At 39.0% G+C, this 23,124-nt stretch overlaps 1 protein-coding gene across 1 annotated transcript in view; it reads left to right on the forward strand.

The window, feature by feature from the left end:
- ADAMTS12 (ADAM metallopeptidase with thrombospondin type 1 motif 12) overlaps window positions 1-23,124 on the forward strand; it is a 124,241-nt gene that overhangs the window by 56,255 nt on the left and 44,862 nt on the right. Inside the window, exons 3-11 of the mRNA XM_026035710.1 lie at window positions 5,932-6,128; window positions 8,187-8,270; window positions 9,905-10,029; window positions 12,088-12,237; window positions 14,786-14,929; window positions 15,772-15,916; window positions 19,597-19,689; window positions 19,866-20,011; window positions 20,704-20,873. Of these exons, the coding sequence (XP_025891495.1) occupies window positions 5,932-6,128; window positions 8,187-8,270; window positions 9,905-10,029; window positions 12,088-12,237; window positions 14,786-14,929; window positions 15,772-15,916; window positions 19,597-19,689; window positions 19,866-20,011; window positions 20,704-20,873 (1,254 nt within the window). The remainder of the gene's footprint in view (window positions 1-5,931; window positions 6,129-8,186; window positions 8,271-9,904; window positions 10,030-12,087; window positions 12,238-14,785; window positions 14,930-15,771; window positions 15,917-19,596; window positions 19,690-19,865; window positions 20,012-20,703; window positions 20,874-23,124) is intronic.

The raw sequence follows: 23,124 nt of genomic DNA on the forward strand, positions 1-23,124 counted from the left end.
AGTTGGGTTAACCTCATATGAAAACAGATCAATTCTGATAATGTGAAGCTGTCTGCATGAGGTTGGTGCCCTTTGCTTTGCCTCCCGTGCCCCCTTTTTTCCCTTTCATTTCCTGAAAATGAATTTTCATATAGATGCATAAAAAGAAGAATATTAATAAAGACCATATGAATAAATTCTCTTAAATTCTCATTTGCATAATATTGGCTCTCAAATCTAAATTTTTCTTTTGTTCTTAGGTCAATGATTCTTAAATTATTTGGTTACAGACATTAAAGCTTTGGCATAATTTACTGACAATTTTTAATTTCTAAGGCTGCTTTGTATTGATATATTCTTTTCAAGAAGATATTTGCCTCAAATGAAAACAGATTTGTGCTGCAAATTAAGTTGTTTTCAAATGCAAATTTACTAAGTATGAGATTGAATTCATAGAAAAGTCATCTTGGTTTTTTTTTTCATCCAGTGCATTAATATAATCAGCAAAACAAGAGGGACAAGCCACTGAGGTGGATGAAGATGGAAAGTTCAAGTCAAAGTTCAAGAGAAGTGCATCTTACACACCTAGTAGTTTTCTGTTGTTCCTGAAGTGTTTTGCTTTTATGTGCAACCTTGTCCAGAATGTGGTTGCTAAATTTGAAGGGAATAATTACTCCACTCTTTCTAGGTACTTCATTGTCTAGTAAATGTTAACATCTAAAGGAAGCCGGACAAGAAGGAGGCACATTTAGGAGTTCACTAAAATAAATATTTTTAAAAAAAGTATGTGCAGAACTTTGAACCTTACTACTACTGTGGTTAGTGAAGCTCTTTTTGCCTGAAAGATGCCAATCTGATGTTTCATACTTTTTTTATTCATATTGCAGATTGTTTATTGTTTCTAGCTGTATACTTGTACTAATTAATTATGGTGTTACCCTGCTGCAGAGAGTTTCAAAGTCTTTSGGTTTTATACTTCTGTGTGTCCTGTTGATTAACAGTTTTTCAAAAACTTCTAACTAGTAATTGCTAATTTCCCTGYTTTGTATTTTCGTGATAAGGAAGGGTAAGGTTATTTTTTCCCCACGCTTCTATTCTTTTTTTTTATTGTTTTTAACTATCCTGGATGTCTTGTATTAATATAAGCAGTGCCTGTACAGCGTGATAGGATGGCCACAAAAAGTGCTAGACTTCAGAAGGAAGGAATCAAGATTCCTTCACTTTCCCATCAAGAAATTTTGAAAATAATTGGAATTGTTTTGCCTTGGGTTCCCTCTGGGGGAAGAAAAAAATAGGCRATTCAGGCAGGAGGTAAATTTTAGCTGTAAAACATATGCAGGCAGGTCTAGATATAGCTCCTTCCCATGAGGATGTTACCTGTACAGCTCCTGATGCCAGTAGCTCAGGACAGTTCTCATTCTGCCCTTCCAGCCTGTGTGGCAATGTGTGGCAGATGCACTTAGCAGCACTATCTGATTCAGTGCATCAGTCATCACAGACCCAATTTTAGCTTCATTCTGCGTAAGTGATGTGACTGCACTGCTTAATATTTCATATTTTTGACAGCAGGAATGTTGAAGTTAAAGCTTGCAGCTTTCTGTTTACTTTTCTTGAGTATTCATGGTGACATCTTTGGTCTTGGGGTTTTCAGCATAAATAGCTATAATAATTTCCTATGTGAATGCATTTATAAATGAACGTATTTATAAATGTTTTACATATATATATTTTTATATATAGTTTTACATATTTACACATATAACACATAATATATATTTCACATATTTATTTATATACATATTTATAAATGAACATATATTTATTTGATGCTCAGAAAGCAATTGTGTGATTTAGCTTAGTCTGTTCAGAAATGCTCAAAAGGAGCTGTTTTAGATAGCTATTCTGTTTTAAATTCGTCTATTTGTTTTACAGCAGCTTTTTTGTATAGTGTGTGAGCCTGTGCTCTTGCACTGTCAGCATTCAGAACTAATTTTGTTCTCTCAAGTATTGCATCAGAGTCAGAAAAGGGGAGCTCAATAAGCTGTTGTCTTTCTGTTTTTTGGTAGATTAATAGGAAGTTACCACAGTAACTCAGAGCAATAATACCATGCTGCTCAAGACAACATATACTACTGGTAGTAGGTTTTTGGCAGCTTTTTGGAATAGAAAAGTAGGCAGCTTTTTGGAATAGAATATTGAAATAGGAATTTGCTGACCAAATGTACCAGTTCACCTGTATTGCAAGTGACCATAAGAAAGCATTTTTATAAACACAAATATGTTGTTTTCTGCCTGAATGGCAAGAGGCAGCTGATCCTGGAGCTGCATGTGGATCTTGGACAATTCACTCCAGTCTCATGTTGTGCCTCCTGCTGAGCGCAGGCATCTGCATTGCCGTTGCTCTGTATGGGTGTAAACCTGAACAGGCAGCATGCTGCATGGGGAGTTGGCTGAAAAATGCTGCCCCGGTGCATGTCTTACCCTGTAACTCCCTCAGAGACAGAGGCACTTTGCCTKGGATTGCCCCTGCCAGAAATGGGGACTCAGAGCCTAGAACCAGAATTTTTCTTTTTCACAAAATGTGAGTGAAGGAGGAAAGGCTTCCCCCTTCTTTGGGATGCCTCCAGTGTGGTGCCTGGAGCACTTTGCTTGGACATTCCCAAGTCCTCTGTTAGCTCTGGCTCAAAAAGTTGTTGGATAATGTTTACTTTTCATAAAACGCTGCTGATTTCTCYTACCTTTATTTTTGTTAGCTCAGTTACCCCTCCATCTATCTTCTTAGTCTTCAGTTGGACTTCTCTGTTTGTTTTAGCACTAGATTAATATCTGTTGTTATTAGTTCATGTGTTTATTCATGTCGTATTAGACAGTGGTTGGATTTCAATGCTTACTGAYTCCTCAAATAACCCTCTGCTTCTTCAAAATTAACGTTTGTTTTTCCTTAACCCTCACAGGAACCCACAGGGTTCAGGTACCCCCTTCCCCCTTTTTTTATGGAGGATTCTCTGGTGTTGGAGAKGGTTTATTTGGTTGGTTTTTTTGTTTTGTTTTGTGTGGTTTTTTGTGTGTGTGGTATTTGTTTGTTTTTTTGTGGATTTTGTTTGTGTTGGCTGTGCTGACCTTGCAAGCTCCGGGTTAGGATTTCTGTTCTTGGAGAGCAGAGCGCCTATGACTTATCAGCCAAGCAGAAATCATTGCAGCACTTCGCTATTTAAYACAGAAGGAAAATGAGTTTTGCTTCAGAATGAACCGCTTGATAATTCAGCCATCATTAGTGGAGTTACAACAGTAGAAATAAAACCAAGCTTTACAGCTGCCTATGTGCCAGTGTAGCTCCTCCAAGAGGTTCTCGCTCTGCATCGTGTAACTAGGAAGCTGTCAGGAGGCTTAAACATCTGGAATTCAATCCTTAGGTGAATCCTTTGATCTCTTCCAAGGAAAGTACTATCCAGAATATCGCTAAGGAGAGACTGAATGAGAGACACCCTCTGATTCTCTGGCTTTGATTTTCACAACTTGTGTCTATTTTCTGTGGTTTTGCAGTAATCCATGGCCTCATGCATAGCTGAGGTGCTGGTTCTCTGCACTTCCTGAGGATTGTTCACTCTTGCAGTCTGACTGCCCTTAGGTATTCTTATCTCCCTGGGGCACAGCRCTTGCACTTGCCTAGGCAACAGGCAGAATTCCTTGTTGGATATRAGTATAAAGCCTGAAAAGTGAAGTGATGTTTCCTTTGGCCAGGAACAAGTCACTTACCAAGCTATCTAGCCAAAATGTTCTCTTTGGGTTGCTGCGGGGAAGGTTTTCCTTGATATGAAATGCCTTTGAAAAAAGTACAAATACTGAGTACTCCATTAAAAAAAAAGAAAAAAAAGTTGAAAAACGTACATGTACAGAACAGAGGAATGAATGCAGCATATTAATAGCTCCTAATTGAGGTAATCAGTAGGATAACTGAACAAAACCTGAACTGACAGTAGGAATGATGCTGCAGCTTGGTGTTACGGAGTTGACTTGGAAGTTATAGCAATGGTAGACCATTCTCCTGCCCTTGGGGGGAAAAAAAAAACCCAAAAACAAGTAGAGAAAAAAAAATTCTTATACTGTAAAATATGTTTTGTTTTTAAAAGAAGCTAGCTTTCCATGCAGCTCATTCTTCAGGACTGATAGCAAGATGTATGCCTCTCATTGTGTCCCTTGACTTGGCTCCTTGTTAACTAACTTGTTTACTTTTGATATAGCTACAGGATATGGTCAGAGTGCATGGGATGTCACCGAGCAGTGATTTAGGTTACTAATCACAAGGGAGATCAATATAGCTACACTTTTATTGTTACAATGTACGGATAATAAAAAACAGAACTTTACAGATTTATTTCAATTCTTTTATATAATTTAGTTTTTTACATTCCGTCAATTTTTATGCTGTTTGCCTTGGGCAAAAACAGTAATATTTTCAACCTTCTTGTCAAGTAGAACATATATCATCTTTTTAAATGCAAATACTGCTTTACCCCAAAAAGAAATGTGCCTTCAACTATTATTGATCAATTTATTATGTTCTCATTATATATATCTTATATATAAAATATATATCTTATTATTTATTGTATTATATAGAGTCATTATATGGAATATCAGGCATTCTTCTTAGTGTATTAATTCAACCCTGTACAGTATACTTTAAAAAGCTATCCAAGGAGATGTAGATTTCTATTTAATAGAATTCTGAGGCCCTAGCGATACCTTCTGGTTGAACTTAGTTCTTCTGAAGGGCAAAAGGTGCCGTCATGGCACAGGTCTAACAAATCTTCTGCCAGGGTGAACCCAGGGCTTGGAGACTTAGCTGCAAGGTCATCTAAGCTTCAAGGGAAGAGGGATCTGGGTAACTGCACCCCGGCACTCGCTCGTGGTGGGTACCTGCCTCCTGCCCATGGGTGGTCTTGGAAGGTGGAGGTGATGCTGAAGAGGCTGTGAGATGCCAAAGGACTCACTGCAGTATCTATCAAAATAGCAAGCATTGCTCATCTATCCCAGGACATGGGAAGTTTTGGTCCCCACAGAAGTGTCTCTTTGGCTTCTTGGCTGGGAAGATGTCACCAGTTGCTTTTGAACTGGCATCTCACATCATTTCCAGGCCTAAATGTGTTTACATTCCCAGTATTTCCCTGTTGGCACGGTTGGCTGGTGCTCAAAGCTGGAGGAAAAGGATAGAAATTAGCCCCACTGAGCACAGTGCAAGGTTGCCAGCAACTTGAAAGAGCAAGAGCACTTTCTGAAAGGATTTCTTAGATGCACAGATCCCCAAATCCGAGAGGAAGCACCAAGCTTCGCACCTGTCCATCGTGACACATGTGGTGGAGTTTCTGCAGCCACGTGCCTCCTTGGTGTTCASGTGACACCTGCTGGTGAAGCCTTCTCGCTCTTCGGGGTTCCTGCGACGATATTTCCCATGCACAAAGCAAATGGCTTGTACAGGTCATTGAGAGGAAGAGCGGCGTGTGGAGAAAGTGCATCCTGTATCTGAAACTACAGGCAGATGTCATTAAGAGGTTGTGAACCAAATCATGGAGCAGAAATTTCTTGAAAAGGGCATCCCCAATTTGTGACTTTTTTWAAAATTTTGCTCTGTATCTAGCATCTCAATGCCTAGTTTTTTAGTGGGAGTGACTTTTGAGTGCGTATTTCAGAGTGCTGTTTAGTCCATCCTTGGAGACATTCATCACTTCACTGGTAAGAGCCCTATACCAGCTGTTGTCATTTTGAGGCTGGTCCTGCTTTGAGGAGGCATGGTAGGTAGCAGCTAGAAGTCCTTTTCAGCCTGTGAGCCAATCTACTCAACTGTCCTATGGTTCTGCAGTGCTGCCATCCTATCTACAAATAGCATAGCCATAGACAAAGTGAATCAGGCTTGACAACGTTTTTAAGTAAAGATTGCTCGTTCCTTTACAGATACCATCAGCTTTTTCCAAAACCAAGAGCATCAGAGGGAAAGATGGGAACGAAATCACGCAGCTGTCCGGAAAGTTTCTCGGCGCTCTGTCAGCAAGGAGCGATGGGTGGAGACCCTTGTGGTTGCTGACAGCAAGATGGTTGAATATCATGGAAGTGACCATGTGGAATCGTATATCCTCACTATCATGAACATGGTATGTACAGTGTTCCCTTTTTAGTTAGGTGAATGAASCTAATTTTAATAATTGTATTTCTAACCATGCTCCAACAATTGTAACATGATTTACTGAAAGAAAAAGAATATCTCATGTATTAACAGTGTCTTTTTAAGCCTCTTTTTCATTTTTATTTTACATAAATATAATTTTCCCCTTTGGGTTTTAGCAAGAGTGGCTTTTACAGTTCTTAGTTGTGAGGGTTGTGTTACAGAGCTATAAATTCTGTCACTAATTTAATTCTATTGAAATGATTGGTTTTTAATCTCCTGCCTCCCTTGCAGCCTGCTCCTCATTGATGTTTTAGGATTAGCAGTTTCATCGAGAGAAATGCAATGGTTTAAAACATGCAAATTCTTTTCCATGTCTGTAAATAAGAGGCACTGCAGAGCCCACTTGAAATTGTACCGTTTTTAAGCTCTTTCCCAACTTTATGAAGGTTGTTTAGTTTATAGAGAGAGACTTATTAAAGTTCAGTTAGCCAGCTAGTACATGGGTTTGTATCTAGCAGAAATAGTGTGATTATTTGTGTAATTTGCACTTGGGTTCTTCAGATGATTATTTTCTTTCTGCCATTACCATTGCACACTTGAAAAATTACTATCTTTTCTTCCAAACTAATAGTTCAGTATCCTGCCTCCAATAAAATCTGCATGAAAAAAAAAATTAGCTTACATTTCAACGTGGCAACTTGCCTATGTGGCAAGTTTCAAAATATCTTGATTCAAAAAAAGTAATAGTGTTTTCTGCTGTTGTCTACAGCTCATGTTTTGTGTTATCTCTATTATAGCAGGTATTGGCTTTGCAGAGTCTGAGGATGTCCTTTCCTATGTCCTTCTCATCTGACTCATACATTATATCTATGAAATAAATCACAGTATAAATTCTAGGCATGGTATCTGATCTCTGCCTCGTGTTTATGCAATATGTGCCTGGCTGTGTGCTGAGCTGTCTGACTAGCTAGCGAGGCAGGGAGCGTGAATAAACAAAAGGCTGATTTGACTTTGTCAGGTTTTGTCCACCCAGGGACAATATGCAAAATAAAACCTTAYCGTTATCAGATTCAGGATCAAACAGGTATTACCATTTTCTCTACAGTTTGTAMCTGAAATGTTAACGTTACCCCCAGTATCTAGTCTAACACCATGAAAAGGACCCATATCCACGTGAGGCCTCAAAAGCAGCATTTTCACTTTRTCCCAGTAATGCCGCCTTTTAATAGTCTTTTCCAAAGCAGTTTTGACGCAAACACAATCTGTTTTATCTGTTTGTATTTCTTGTGATGTATGACTTGTTTCATACAAACTGATTCTGGCTATTTCCTTCTCTGGTTCCCTTTCTTCTTGCCTAGTCTGACATTGCTGAGATATTTATTACTGTATTTCATTTGAGCCAAGCTTTTTCTGAACTCAGATCTTATCCTAATGTCTGGTCTTTTTTTTTGTGTGTGTGAATTTGTTATATTTCCTTTTCCTCTTATCCTCTTCTGTGCTGTGAAAATGCAACTGTGTCTATCACTTAGCTGATAAGCCTTTGCCTACTGCAATCTCCCTTTTGCTTCGTTGTGTCGTAAACCGCTTCTTATCAACTCAAAACATGGAGATTTGATGTGCAGCTCCTCTTCATTCCTGAGTGGACGTCACTGTTAATATTGAACCATGGTAGATGATGGTTTTTTTTCCCACTAATGTTTGTCAGGAACTTTGAAGGGGCTGAAATGACAGTGATGGATGCAGGCCCAAAGCTCTTGAATTCTGCAAGAGAAATAGGCATAATCTTGGGTGTGAAAGTCTCTTTTTGTTCCTTAAATGAATAACTTCTGCCAAATCCTGTATTTTCACCCATTTGGCAGAGTTGTCCATTACAGTTTTTAACAGTGGTTGCATTTCAGTGCAACTTTCAATGAAGTGTGTTGAGGATAAAAACAAGAGAAGAAAACAAGCAAAGATGCTTAAAGTAAACGGCATGKTTCCTCTCTGAAGTTCTGTTCTGCTCTAGAGGATTCAGTTAATCTCATACCTCCTGGCTCTGGCACAGGTCACGGGACTGTTCCATGATCCGAGTATTGGCAATGCCATTCACGTTGTGCTCGTACGGCTCATCCTCTTTGAGGAGGAGGAGGTAAGGATCTTATTTTCCTCAGAAAGTCAATTAAGAACCTTGGGATTTCAATGCTGTGAGGCATAATTAGGGAGAAGAGGGTTTGTTTGCTTGAAATTTCTTCMGTTGGTTCTTATGTTGATCTATTGGCTTTAGCATGTCTGTTTTTAGGATAAATGCTAGCTTGGATAGCACAGTGTTTAGCTTATGACTTCAAGTGTTTCTGCATAAAATCCCCAAAGAGAATACAGTTAAAATGGGATGATTAGGAAGAGGGAAATGGAATCTCTCCAGTGTCAAACGAATATGGGCCGAGGAAGAATGGTAGATGAGAAACAGAAATTAATGTATGTGCCATCACTCACAGTCTRATCACCCAGTATTACCTGAATTGTATTTATAAAGTATGATGCTGGCATTTTTACAGATCTCTGAAGTACATTTATTTTTATATAGCTGTAACACGCATTTACTGCTGTGAACCTTGTTGAAAACTCCAGAACAAGGACTAAGTGGATGCTAATTGCTCTAAGCTAACCACATATTAATGATTTGCTGTGGCTGTCATTCACAAATAATGTGCTACATGCTTAAATACGTGCAGATTATTACCATTTTAACTAGTTAGGTTTTAAAATACTGCATAGTGTAGCCTGCACTGGCTGCAGGAGTGCTATGAGGGGGTTGTCTTCAGTGGCTCATGGTTTAAGGCTGGAAGCCAAATGKATCCAAAGCTATTGAAGGTAGTGAACCAAGCTATGGAGGTAGGCTCTGCCTTGTGGAAAAAATGTTAGAAYAGAGCCTAAGGTACACAGCTAGCTCTTGATGTAAGGATATGCAGACAAAAATATAGTTGCCCACCTAACAGGGCAGTTAGAATAGTAAGTCCACAATATCTGTTGATAGAAGGTTGTTGCTAAATTTCAGTGGCAGGTTTGAAAAGGAACAAAAGTCCTGCAAAATTGAGCATGGCGGTGTTAGAAGCAATAGTTGAGTGTCTTTAAATATCTGACATTAAGATATTTCTGAAATTGAAGATCTGGTATCTGTGTTTAGATGCTTTGTAAAAAAAATTACTTAAGCTGAGGCAAGATGAAATGGATGCCATATGGAAGCATATTTTCATATTTTATATTGCAGAAGAAACTTGCGTAACTTGAATACACATTCACTCTGTAATCATAAGATAGGGAAGAAACATCTATGAAGTGTGGTGCACTTGAGAAATATTGTGAAAGAAGTACACCCTTAAATGTGTAATTTGTGTAAATAATTTCCTAACTGTGCAGTTGTTCTCACAGCACCGAGTGACAGAGTGGAGGTCGTAGACCAATTAATCTTTAACTTCTTTACACCAAGAGGAAAACTTACTTTAAAGAGAAAATGAAATATTTTTGTTAGAAATTTTCTTCTTGGTTTTGGATTTTATGAAACTYACCAAACATATTAATTTCTGCCATTTTTCTTTAGCAACACAATATTAATATTCAAGATATTAGATAAATAGATGTCATTGTTTATTAGGAAGACTCTCCTTTCAGGCAAAGCTGTTATTAATTGCATTTTACCCAGCTTCACAGCTATTGTCTGACATTGACATGTTATTGCAATGCAGTGTCATCTTTGCAATAATATTTTCCTTTTTTGCCCATTAGCAAGGCTTGAAGATAGTTCACCATGCTGATAAAACATTAGCCAGCTTCTGCAAATGGCAAAAGAGCGTCAACCCCAAGAGCGACGTCAACCCTGTGCACCATGATGTGGCTGTCCTCCTAACCAGGTACCAGAGCAGCTCAGCAGATGAAGGGCAACCCTGTTGTTCAGCTGTGTTCCTTTTGATGATATTTTTTGTTTATAGGCTCGTATCGTCTTTTAGTTCAACCTGCTCTGACCCCTGTAGAGAGACCTTTCCAATGAAGAGCTGCCTTTTCTGGAACACAATGTTAATACAAAAATAACTTCATGTGAGTGTGTGTAGCATTCTTGTAGGTGGAACACATGTGCTGCAATATGAAAGCATGTGGTTAAGATTAGACCTGCTGTACCTTTTAAAAAGACTAGTTTTTATTTTCAAAGCATGTATAATGCTTTTATGTATGTGGGTGTTGTACTGGCAATACATCTAAGTCAGGAAATTGAGGTCTATGTGTCCCCAGATGATTAGCAATCTCCTGGGGACARAAGGATCTTGGGTCATTTTTCCCACTTGATCCTATCTTATTTAGTCTTTTCTTTATTCTTGGAGGGAATATACCAGAGCAATTGAGCATGGAGATGAATGTAACATAATGACAAATCCTAAAATAAAAGAGGTGCACTTTGGAGTGGAAGTATAATTTGTGAAGACAGTGCAATTTATTTTTAAGCTTTAAGTTGTAGGTTTTATGGATATARGTGGTACAGAGACAGAGATAATTTTTTTTTATTAGTGTAAGGAACTGAGGCACAGAAATCTTAAAAGCTGGCTGAGGTTATGCAAGGAGTTTGTGGCAAGACATGGAACAGAAGTTGGACAGGTCAATAAAAACTGGTCCAGCCAGCACACAGCTGGGAGGAAAGACTGGCCTTTAAACAAACAATTGAGAGGGGGGGGAAAAAAAAAGTCTTTAGCTAAAAAGAGTCTAGCAGGCATAAAAAAAAAAAATAAAAATCCAAATTGGTATGATAAAGAAAGAGGATCAGCAAATGTTCGAATAAGAATGAGAAAAAGAAAGTCTCAATGAGTGGTTTACTTCTGTAACTGACCAGGCTTCAAACCATTTAATTGAATGAAGTCAAGGTTGAGGTTCAGTTGTACCAGAGGTCAGGCAGATTGCTGGGTAGATTACATAGCCGGTCTGATGGCCCCTCGGTGGCTGYGTGGAAATTACCTGGCAGGGCTGATATACAGGATGTAAATCCTTGTTCTGTTTAATAAGTGAGCCATTTCCCCTAAGAGAAAACTCTTAYCAGCCCAGGCTGATCTACAGCAGCAGGCTCGGATGAGACTGCACACCCCTTGCTCTCCTCGGCCTGAACTGGGCATTTCTCTCATTTCCTCCTTGATAGTTTATGAACTTTGGGGTTGGGATTAATGCTTTTCCCTCCCAGGAGCAAAACACGTATTGCTCTTTCCATTTCTTTTAGAAAACTAGAAAGCTTGCAGCTATTATTTATTTATTTATTTAAAGCCTAGTTGCAGCCTTAACTCAGGTGCTTAATCCTGGCAGTGAARCAGCCTAGTTCATGGGTTTCCTTAGGGAAGCAGCCTCTGCTGCTGGGGGAACAAAGCTGTTGGCATAAGGAGCTTACAGGAAGTTTGGCACTACAGTAGCCTGGGCCACTTCTGCAGCAAAACCCAAAACACAGAGTTTTCTTAAAAATATTTTCGGAAGACACAGCAGGAGACTTGGGGAAATTCTGCTCAGAAATTTAGTGGCAAATCGAAGAGGCTGAGAAAATACCTTTAGAGGTAAAACTGTCCTGATGTGAATCCCTCTGCAGAATGAAAGAGAGAATTCTTCATGCCATGTACCATCTGGCATGCACAAGCAAACTTCAGATGTCCTATTATCAAAATGCTCTAAAAGSTGGAACTTTTGAAGCTTTCTTCTTACGTGAGTTGAGAATAAACATTTACTTCAAGGCAATATCACAACGTAAATACTATTATATAGTAGTATAATACTGTAATAGCAATGCCAGTACATATTGTTGCAGATATGTTTATAAAAATGATAACAACACCAGTTAGCATTGYGGAGATGAGCAGGGAGGCAGAGACCTGGCACCCCGTGTGAGTGACATTCTTCAGTTGTTTTTAAGTTCTGTTAATGGCAAGTCTTTGTTGTGCTTCTAGAAAGGATATTTGTGCCAGCATGAACCGTCCGTGTGAAACCTTAGGTTTGTCTCATCTCTCGGGCATGTGTCAGCCTCACAGAAGCTGCAACATCAATGAAGATTCGGGGCTTCCGCTGGCATTCACTATTGCCCATGAACTTGGACACAGGTATAGTTGAAAGTGAAGAGGGAGTAAGCTGAGGTTATTTTATTCTTTGTTTGCCACTGTTCAGATCATCGGGTTTTGTGTTTTTTCTCAAACCAATGTCATTAGTCCATCTGCACACCCTCCAAAAAGTAGCTTGCAAGTCTTGTTTTAGCTAATCCTAATGAAGAATGAAGTCTGTGTCTCATTTGTCCATGTAGAGGTAATTCTTTGCAATAACAACTATTGCTTGGTGCGTTAAATAGAGATTGTTAGGAACCAATTGAATATTTATTACTTTGCAAATAATGTCAATATGAGCAGCTACTCTAATTCTCACTGCAAATTTGCATTTCTGYGAAAAGGAAATGAAAAAGGGTGCAAGTTACTGTATTGAAATCAAAATATAAATTTTTTTGTTAAACTGAGGAATAAGATAAGACATTCTTCAGCTCTTGACCTTTGACTTGCAACTAGTTGGTGGATTCCTTTTAACAGGGTACCTCAGGATGAAATTATCAAGGTCCAAAGAGATACCACTGAAACATGTTTTCCATGCCTGAACTTCTGTCCCATACTTGTTTTTTCCCAAGTGCATATTGAATTATTATCTGAATACTTGATGTAATCTCCAATTATTCCTTTATTTGTGCATAAAACATGCATTTCATTAAATCATTATTAAATAATTTATATTAAATCATTGTATTTCATTATTGCAGATTATCTAGCAACCGTTTCTGACTCCARCCACTCAGGCTTGACATGAGCATCGTGTCTGTTATCTCCTTTCCAACTAACAAAKTCTCTTTGGGTTTTTCTTAATAAGTGGGCAACTTCTGTCTATTAATATTCCCACTGTGGATTCACTTAAATCAAATTCCTGTGCATTTAATTTTAGACATGGCTATTTTGTGTTGTGTGATTGGATTTTTTTTCTAGAAATTTGATTCCTCAGTATTTTTTGAATTGAGGGAGTGTTATGGTTGCTTAGTGGGTTTATTAAGCTCACTTGAAACACTGTAACTTCAAATCTGTTTCAGAATTGATATTTTTTCCCTAGGTAGTATATTGTCTCATAGAAACTTCAGCTTGGGAGCTGGGCCATGCTCCTTGGTTAGGGGACTTGTTCACTGCTRTATCTACATCCACATAACCTTCATTATGCACCCAACCACTAGTCAAAATGAAGCCTACATTTCCTGGTGGGATATAAAATATAATAAAAGAATTGTTTAGTTTTGATCCTATTGACCAGTTTTGGACCTTCTTTATTGCCAGAAAGGAAGTAGTTTAATAAGATAATGCTGAAAATGAATATCAGACCTAGGTCCTCAATTAAGTAATGAGCTGAAAAGAGAGATGTTAACAGTGAAGGTGTCTATATCTTTGTAGATCTGTTGTCTTTACAKCAGGCTGTTGAGTAAGGAAGCCTCTTAACAAGTCACAGCCATCTGAAAACATCATGTTGGAAAGACCTGCTTTCTAAAGCGAAGTATGAGGCAGTTGTCAGCAGGAGTAGAGGTGAATTCACTGCACGATCAGCAATATGGAAGAACAGTGTCTCTGTCCAAATCCAGAAAAAGGGATTTGAAGAGAAACAAGCATTAAAGGCATGCTTATAAATGGTATAAGACAGAGTGTAACAAAACCTGATCTTAATTAAAGTAGTAAGAGTCTTGAAATGACTGTACAGGTCAATAGAATTGCTTTGTCCTTAGCCAAAGGAACAAACAGTAAAATACAGAAGTTTTAGGAACAAGTTTTGCTTTTTGCCTTAACATTTTATCTGGCCTCTACAAACATCCCACTACCAGYGTCCCATGTCTACACAATTTCATCAGATATCGTATGCTAGGCAGGTTTTAGCCCCACCAGGGATAGGTGACAGTGCTGGAGAAACTAAGAGTTAATCACTTTAATGGTGACCTTTCCTTCTGAATCGTTACCAAATGTACATTGCAGCAGGGTGTTAAAACATGTTGTTTTGGAAATAAAGCTTGAATATCTGGATTTTAAAAAACTAATTGTAGAAGTATAACAGTTGACCGATAGACAGAAGAAAGGGATTAGAGAACTAGCCAGAAGATACTGAGGGTTCCTTCCCTACAGTGGGCAGTAAAGAGGGGAAGGAAGAGCAGATGTCATGAGTTACCAAATTTCTGAGAAACTGGAGAACTGTTAGAACGAAAAACTACTAACTAGGAAGTGTTCTTAGTTCTAGCAGCTTTGATATAGCCTTGTGCTTTGAACTTCTTGCTGCAATCCAGCCAAGTTRTGCAGTAGTATTCTGATTCCGTTAAAATACTGTAACGTTGGTTTCAGACTGTGTTCTTTGTTTTCTGCCTGATAATACTGCTTTGCTTAACAGATTTACTTGAAAACTTATTGGAAAAAAATGTTGTGAATTTTGGATCAGGTGTTTTGTAGACTTTTTGGCAGAGGTATCTACAGCTAACTGAAAGAAGGAAGCAACTCTAGTATCTACCCATACTGTTGAACCCTGTAGAGGAGTGTTGTGATATGACCTAGTCATAGAATTATTTATTAACTCTTACTTTTTTATCTCTAGCTTTGGTATCCAACACGATGGAAAAGAGAATGATTGTGAGCCTGTTGGAAAGCGTCCGTATATTATGTCCCGGCAATTGCAGTATGATCCCACTCCCCTCACCTGGTCTCAGTGCAGCAAGGAATACATCACACGCTTCTTGGAGTGAGTGAGCAGGGTGCAGCACTTCCCTGAGATAAGCACAACTGTATATGAGATACCTAAATGGAGTTTTAGATTTACATTTCTTGTAGAGTATTATGGAGCTTTCCCCAGTTTATGGACTTAGTATCTTGGATTTCAAAAACTGCAGTCTTGTGTCAGCTCAGACTTGGTGCAACCTGCAGCTTCTTGCTAGCCTTTCTGCCTGGGACTCTGGGACATTCAAGATATTTTTGTTGGCCACAAGATGTACTTGACTTCAGTAACTTGTCCAAATTCATATTTGTTTTTAAAAGCAGCATTATGATATASCTTTGAGTAGAGGCTGGAGTATGCATTGAAGTCGCACTGCAAACCATAATGACTTGATGATATTTCCAAATTAACAGGTTAGGTCTTGCCCCTGTAGAACCCTCTGCCAGTTAGAGAGTGGCCTTTTGTCAGGTACAGGCAGAGGTGATAGCAGCTGAGAGTTGCTCAGTATTGGGGCCATCAACAAAGGACCTCATGAGTTCCTTTGCTTTTGCATATTTCAGTGGTTCTTCCAAGTGTGGAACTGGGACATTGGTCTAATTGTTACTGATACCTGGGCTTCCTGGGCAGGCAGCTTGTGTTTTTTCAAATATTTTGGTATTCTCTAATTACTCTAAAAATCCAATTTGGATTTCTCTAATCTCTTTATTAGCAGCACTTTCAGCTTAGATTAGCTGGAATCTGGAAGCATAATTACCAAAGGCTGTGTCAAGAATTATCACTAACAAGATATTGAAAGTTGAAATTAAAAAAAGGTTTTTAAAAACAAGACGTGGTTTTGTTTTAATTAATTTGCAATTTTAATCTTTTAGCCGAGGATGGGGATTCTGTTTGGATGATATACCCCAAAAAAAAGTTCTGAAGTCCCCAGTCATTGCTCCTGGAGTGATTTATGATGTACATCACCAGTGCCAGCTTCAGTATGGTTCCAACGCTACCTTCTGTGAAGATGTGGATGTAAGTGCTCTRTGTTTTCCCTCGTGTACTAATGAGAGCTTAACTTTATTTAACAGTGTGGAAATGCAGCTGGTGAAGCTTGGTTGTTAASTACAATTGCAGCAGCATACCCAGAGTTTTATAGTTTTCTTAGCTAGTGCGTAGTGTACAAACACGCAATCGTCACTCGCCCTAGAAGATGGGAGAGGACTTTCCCATCAAGAGACCTCGAGAAGTCTCCTCAGCCTCTCTAATGCCATAGCTTCAGTTAGGCCCTAGTTTTTCCTCYAATTTCCCCTTTCTTGAGCAATTCTCCCACAAGACATACCCTAACAGAGTGTTTTGATTCCAGCCTGGAGATCCCAAAAGTGAAATGTTGCCCTGACTCACTTGAATTGCCCCCTTGTCCTTTGTGGGATCTGGCCTCATGCCTATTGAGATGTTTGCACTTCAGAAGTWWTTTTTTTTTTTTTTAAACTTATGATGTTGCTCTTAGGTAAATGATCAACAGATATTAAGTCCTGCCTTCTAAAATATGACACCTAATATTACAGCTTTCACTAGATTTGTTTCCTTGGGATCAAATCTTTAATTCCAGGAGAAGTTATCTAGAGGAGAAAAAAAAAAAAAAAACAAACAAACAAACAAAAAAAAAACCCTATGGCATTGCTGTTTTCCTATATATCCCGCTTTTTCACATTTTTGATAGTTTAACTAATGAAAAAAAATTCAGTCTATGTACCTCAAAGAATCTTGATATAAGTTGAATATAGATATTCATAAGAATATTTATAGGGATTAAATAGGGATTAAATGTATCTAATTATAGATTTATACAGGTATTTTTATACTTAATCTCATCTGGCAGTGGGTAGTTGAGTTGGGCAGTATTGGCTTTCTAGGGTTCATCTTTGCAGCACGTTAAGACAGCGCTGTGCAGAGATGCATGTGAACACGRTAGCCACGTCAGCATGACTCCCTACAGGACCCAGGAAGCACTGTGAGTCAAATTTGCTAAAATGGGTTAAATTTGCCAAAATGTAGAGCTGTGCTATCATAGCTATACCTGCCTAGTTCCTTGGCTCCATACTACATAATGCTACATGGAAGAACACTTCAGAAACTATGGTTTGAAATGCTGATCTCACCAAGAGATCACTAAGTTTTAGTGGTTGTTGGGTGGCAGATTCAGTAAATGCTGCATCCAGGCAGCATCGTGGTTTGCTCTCCTTGTTAAATAGGACCAGGGCAGATGGGGGGCCTTGGCAATGCTGGAGTGGGTTTTAGGCAAGGTATTATGTACAGCTGTRGATTGGAGACTGTAGATCCTGATTATTTATTCTGTTATGATAATTATGTAGATCCTCATCTACCCCCTTGTTAGAGGAATTCTTTATGACCAATCTCAGCTGTAATGGTTAGCAATGAACTGCACTGCCTGAGTCTGAAACATTTATTGAAAGATTGCTTTCATTACCTGCTGTTCCAGTTTTCTCGGCTGCTGCAATTTGGTGGTACAGACAGAAAATTTAAAGTGTGATTTTTATAATATTTATTCATTCTGTCTCTCTTTGAGTGTGAACCTAATAGGCATTTACATTCAGCATCTCCACATTAGCCAATTTAGAGCTGGACGAATGTCAGTAAATTAATAGATATCATTTTAGTTTAGCTTTTAGTGCCAGGCTTGTGTTTTGCAGGTAACTGCACTGGCAAGGAATTGTGATGAGTTTGATCTTCCCTCGCGTAGGGGACAGTCAATATAGTCAATCATTTTGGTTAAAAAGTTTGATAGTTCTTTGCCTCGTCACTGTTTAGTTAACACTCAATTACTGACCATGTTTATTGCATAGCTTTTAATGTTTGCATGTATGGTTGAATTTTATCCACAGGTTCTTTTTGAGAGAATAGTTTGCATTTAGCTTAAGTTGCCCAAGGATTCAGTGATTACACTAAACAAAAAGGTTTAGAACTCGTATGATGATTTCCACAAACCATTTAGGCTGTCAGTGCTCTAAGCAACATGTGAAATATATAAATATTGTCCTTCCAGTAGGGAAAAGAAAAGCAAAATACAATTTTGAGGAGTGAATGTACCAAGTGGTAGATGGGTCCTCAGCTCCCTAAATACTGTAGGAATTCAGAATCTTCATCTTATTACCCTTATCTGCAGAACTCTGAGTCGATTCAGTAAATTTGGGATTGTTTAGAGCAGCCTCCCTTTATGGCACAGATTCTGTTTTCAGAGTTTGGAYGTTTACTGTATTGCTGGTGATAAAATCCTTGCACTGAGTCTGCGTTAGTCAAGAACTCCTGAATATTACTCCCAAAAAACAGGAGCGAAGAAAGGTTTTTTTCGTGCCCTGTTGATAATTCCTGATACCGATTACTGAATATACTGATATTTTTTCATACTGCTACTGATATTATTTAAAAAAAAAAAAAAAAGTTTGAGTTTCCTCCATAAGCACTTGATTTTGGCAACCGGTTGTGTCCACAAGGTAAGCATGTAACTGCATTCAGTTTAAATCCACATAGCGTTATCCACCTGTGGCTTTCTCTGGGTATTGGAAATAGAGTGGAGGATGCACTTCATATAATAAAAGCACAAAGATATTTTGGATATAATAGCTAAAAATAAGCCTGAAAGCATGAACTTCTGAATAAAAACAAATTCATCTGCAAGAATCCTTGGGGAGCTCTGCCTTTACCTCTTGGCAGTGGTGGCTCCATAAAAAAAGTCAGTAAGAAGTGCTACTATTCTTAAACTATAAACAGGGAGCTGCAAGGCAACTCCAGCATGTGTCCATCACCAGGAAGCAACTGAGGAGCAGAGGTGCGAAGCTCCTCTGTGTCCCACTTGAAGCATGGAGTGCTTGGAGATGCCACTCTGTGCCTGAGCTTAGCTGTTTTAGATAGAAATAGGCCAGAACCTAACAGCCAATTTCTGGGTTTCAGACTCATCCAAATGCTGCTGCTGGCTGATCAGGGCTGGATGCAAATGCTTGATTGGTTTGTAAGCTGTGCCAGCTTTCATCAACCCAAGCCTTTGCTCTTCCCAGGCTCCTGGGCTTTTGTTCCCCTGCCAGCTGTTCGRGAGAGCTGCTTTTACATCACTGATGTCTTGAGAGTGCTGCGTTTAGCTCTCCTTATCCRATTTTGAGAGTTGAAGGACATGAACTTGGTTGTCACACTTGGAAAAAGAGTATTGTTTTGCTCACTGAATGGGTTCTCTAACCTCCTTTGATTTCATTGTGCATGTTTGCAGGCAGACAACAAGGCAGAATTAAACATTGTATTCATTAGTAGTCATCAAATGAAAATAATASGGGCTCCATCTGCCTCCACTGTAAACAGCAGTGCACAAACTTTGTAAAGTCATTTTTTCCTGTCTGTAGCTGGGATCTGAGCAATGAATGAGGGGAGCATTTAAACTTTTAAAGCGCAGTTTGGTTAACACACCTATACAAAATATTCACTTTTTTTTTGTTCACTAAATCCATAGATGTGCACTAATGAGGAGTATCTGAATTTGACCCCTTGAGGGGTGCTAATTTGCAAAAACTGAACTTCTCTCTCTGGAAGTACAGTCCTCATAGAGCTTTGTAAATTGATATATAAAACCATGGACGACCTCTGAAAATTTTGGCTTCAGGCGTGTTTGAGCCTRCTGCATTTTTCTTTCTTTCTTTCTTTTGCAGAATCTTTGCCAAACACTCTGGTGCTCAGTGAAAGGCTCCTGCCGCTCCAAACTGGATGCTGCTGCAGATGGCACTCGATGTGGAGAAAACAAGGTGACTGAGCTCCCCTRCAGGAATACCGCGAATAGCTCTGCCATTGGGTAAAAGAGAGAACATCCTGTGGCRTCTTCCTTCAAAGCTCCACTGAAGCTTTAACCTTCATGAAGGTTATTTGCAGTTATGGTTTTCTGTGATACTTACTCTGAACTGTTTGCCCTTTCTCTTCTAAGTGGTGCCTCTCTGGTGAGTGCATTACAGTGGGCAAGACTCCAGAAGCAGTCCATGGTGGATGGGGTGTTTGGTCATCCTGGTCCCATTGCACAAGGACATGTGGGGCAGGAATTCAGAGTGCAGAGAGACCATGCAATAATCCAGAGTAAGTTGATTGTACAATCTTTCCACTCCTTTTAATCAAGATCTTTGAGATACTTTAGAGGCTGGAGAGACTCTTTTTTTTAATGATACAATTTTCTCAGCAGATGCTATTGCAGATGCAAGACAGTTATTGAACACCTCTCCTCTTCAGCTAAACATCTCTGTAAAATTCACTTGGCTCTGTTTTTGTAATCTTTATCTCTTTAGTCTTTATCTTCCAAGGAGATTATTTCTACATACAATGAAAAAAAAAAGTCCTGTTGTTTGGCTTGCAAAGTTTGTGTAAATATTAGAAAAGATGCTTTAATAATACTGCCTTGAATAAGTACAATGGGTGGAAATAATGGCTAGTGATGCCTTCATAAGGGAAGTCAAGGCCTCACTTTTCATGTTTTATTATGTTTGGAGCTCCAGATAGATGGGTCTGTAGGTGTGGAAGAGGAAGGGCTAAGTGCATATGGACCTTATCTTGTTTTCCAAAATTGCTACAGGAATGCCTAAACAGATAGTGATGGTGCTCCTGCTTAGTTGTGGTCCATACTGCCCTATTTGGATACCTGAATGAATGAAGAATGAACCTTGTTAATCCATTGAAAAGACACTGTTATCTAACTGGTACGATTAGAAAAATGCAGAAGTTAACTTCATTTTGCTGAGAATCTTACATGCCTGATCTCAACGCTTCCTTTCCAGACCTCAGTTTGGAGGAGACTACTGCACTGGAGAGAGGAAGCGCTATCGTGTGTGCAACATCAGCCCCTGTCACAAGAACATGCCGACTTTTCGTCAGATGCAATGCAGTGAGTTTGATACGGTTCCCTACCAGAACGAATTCTACCACTGGGTTCCAGTCTATAACACAGGTACAAAGCTATGATTTTTTTTTTTTTAAGAGTCAAATTTAGAGACAGATGGGAAACCTGTATGAGGAAGAGAAGTCACTGAATTACAGTTCTTTAACTAGAGAGAAAACTCGAATGTGACCATACTCTCCTGTATGCATGCATGAGGGCCCTGGTTTTGTTTTGCCCACTGATGTTTTCAGAAAGCTCTAGAAAAGCTASTAACTAGCTTTACTACTCCAAACTAAGATCCGTATGGAAAATGTTCCCAGCATAATGCTCAGCAAGTTCGGTAATGTACACCTCTCTGTTGCAGAGACGGGACTGTTACCTCTGCCTTGTAACTTGACTTGTAACAACTAGTTATTAAATATAGGGGTAGCAGTTATTAGCATAAAGCTTACTTAATGGTAAATATGTAATATTCAGTGGATTATCCGGTAGAAGCTATAAAAATAACTTCTCCGAGAGCATATTAACCAGATAAGGTAGTGAAGATMAAGATTCACATTTCAATTTCATTTTCTAATATTATTTTTTTTTGCCACATTTATTGCCATTTCGTAGTCACAGATGACATTAAATAAGTCTCCTAAGTACAAGCTAGTGCCTCAGTGCCATATAGTAAATACATCATTGAAGATAAAGCTAGGCACTGCATTCCAGAAGAATATCTGATCAGAGAAAATATGCATGATAGAAAAAGACTCTTTCAGATGATCATTCAGTAAAACAAAACACAGTAAATGTTAAAAGTTTATGGCTTAGCCCAAAGCCAAACTCATAAATTGTTTTCTGCAATCCCCTGTCTCGGAATTTGGGATTCTGCTCCTCTCGTACTCCTATGAGCATTTCTGCTGGGTACAGCCTTGATTGTCAGTGTTTCTCCAGAGCAGTGCTAACAGAGATGGTAATTCTGTGTGTGCATTTGTTATTGAAGGTCTGCTTTTAAAAAGCACTGTAGGTCATGAATCAGAAGCACTATAGACAATGAATCAAATGTCTCCTGCACACTGAAAGGCAGGCCTAAGTTGATGTCTCTGTCATATTTCAAACAGACCTGCTTTTACCTTTACTGATAAAGCACTGGCATTAAAAATGCTAGTGCGTTGAGCCTGAAATGCTTTGTTTGGAATGTTTGGTTACCTTGTGCCAGATCCTCCAAATACCAAGCAGATGTTTCTTCAGTGGGTGTTCTTAGCAGCCAGGATTTCAGTTACCTTGCTCCATCAGGATTTGTGAGGTCTGTAATGATTGCAAGTTTATTCTTATTTATCCATTAAGAACCTCCAAAGTGTTTTCATGCTGCTTCATCCAGGTGGGGTCTCCTGTGGTCATTCATCTGAGCAGAGCATTGTTGAGGTCCTGTGCTAGTCCTGCTGCTGCCAGCCTCCCTATATGGGTGTTGATGAGGGAGGATGGCTCTTGTGGGCTCGTGGCTTCCAGCTTTGTCCAGCTGTGGCCTTAGCTACTGCACTGAGGTGCACCTGGCAGCTTTCCAGACGTCTCCAATTGCAGTTTTCTCTCACTTTCCAGTGAGTTGCTAAAGATGTCTGAGAGAAATTTAATTGTCTCTATTTTCTCTGTTTATAAATGGCTAGGAAAGTCAAACTTGGAGAAAGATACTAATGCCATGCCATTATAATGGCATAATACTCATGCCATAAGACATGGTTAACAGGATTACTCAAGAAATTCAAAACAGTTTTTGTGGCATAGAAGGCTTTTGAGACTGAATCACCATGTCCCCATATATCCATCAACCTTCATCAGTGTTTATCAGCTTGCTTTGCTTCACCTTGAGTAGTTAATGTCATCCACTTTCAAAGACTTACCAGAGTGCTCTATTACCRTGTTAAGTTGCTGTCAAGATGGTTTTGGCTTATGTTTTATTAGCAGATGTTTTCAAGCTTCCCTCACTGTGTATGTCATATAGGAGAAAGGAAAATGTTGTGAAATCTGAACTTTTCCCAGATTCTGACTGGATGTTATAATTTGGTGTGGAAGTGCTTGATGCTAGTAATCTTTTCAGTGTTTATTCTTCTTGAGGAACTTGCACAGCCTGCTGATGATTCCTCCTTACCTGCTATAGAACTGCTGTAGAGCATCGGAGCTCTTAGAATCAACCTGGAGTTTTCTGAGTATCCTTGGAATTCTCAGCAGAAAGGAGACTTTCAGGATAAAGTGTAGCTAAAGTTAGCAACAGCTTTGGCAAGTGCATTTTCTGAGTTCCTAGGCCCCTATGTTCGTTGCTTGGTTGGGCACCAGTGCT

The sequence above is a fragment of the Nothoprocta perdicaria genome, unplaced genomic scaffold, assembly GCF_003342845.1.
Source record: "Nothoprocta perdicaria isolate Ctin4 unplaced genomic scaffold, notPer1 scaffold_1, whole genome shotgun sequence".
Classification (NCBI taxonomy): Eukaryota; Metazoa; Chordata; class Aves; order Tinamiformes; family Tinamidae; genus Nothoprocta; species Nothoprocta perdicaria.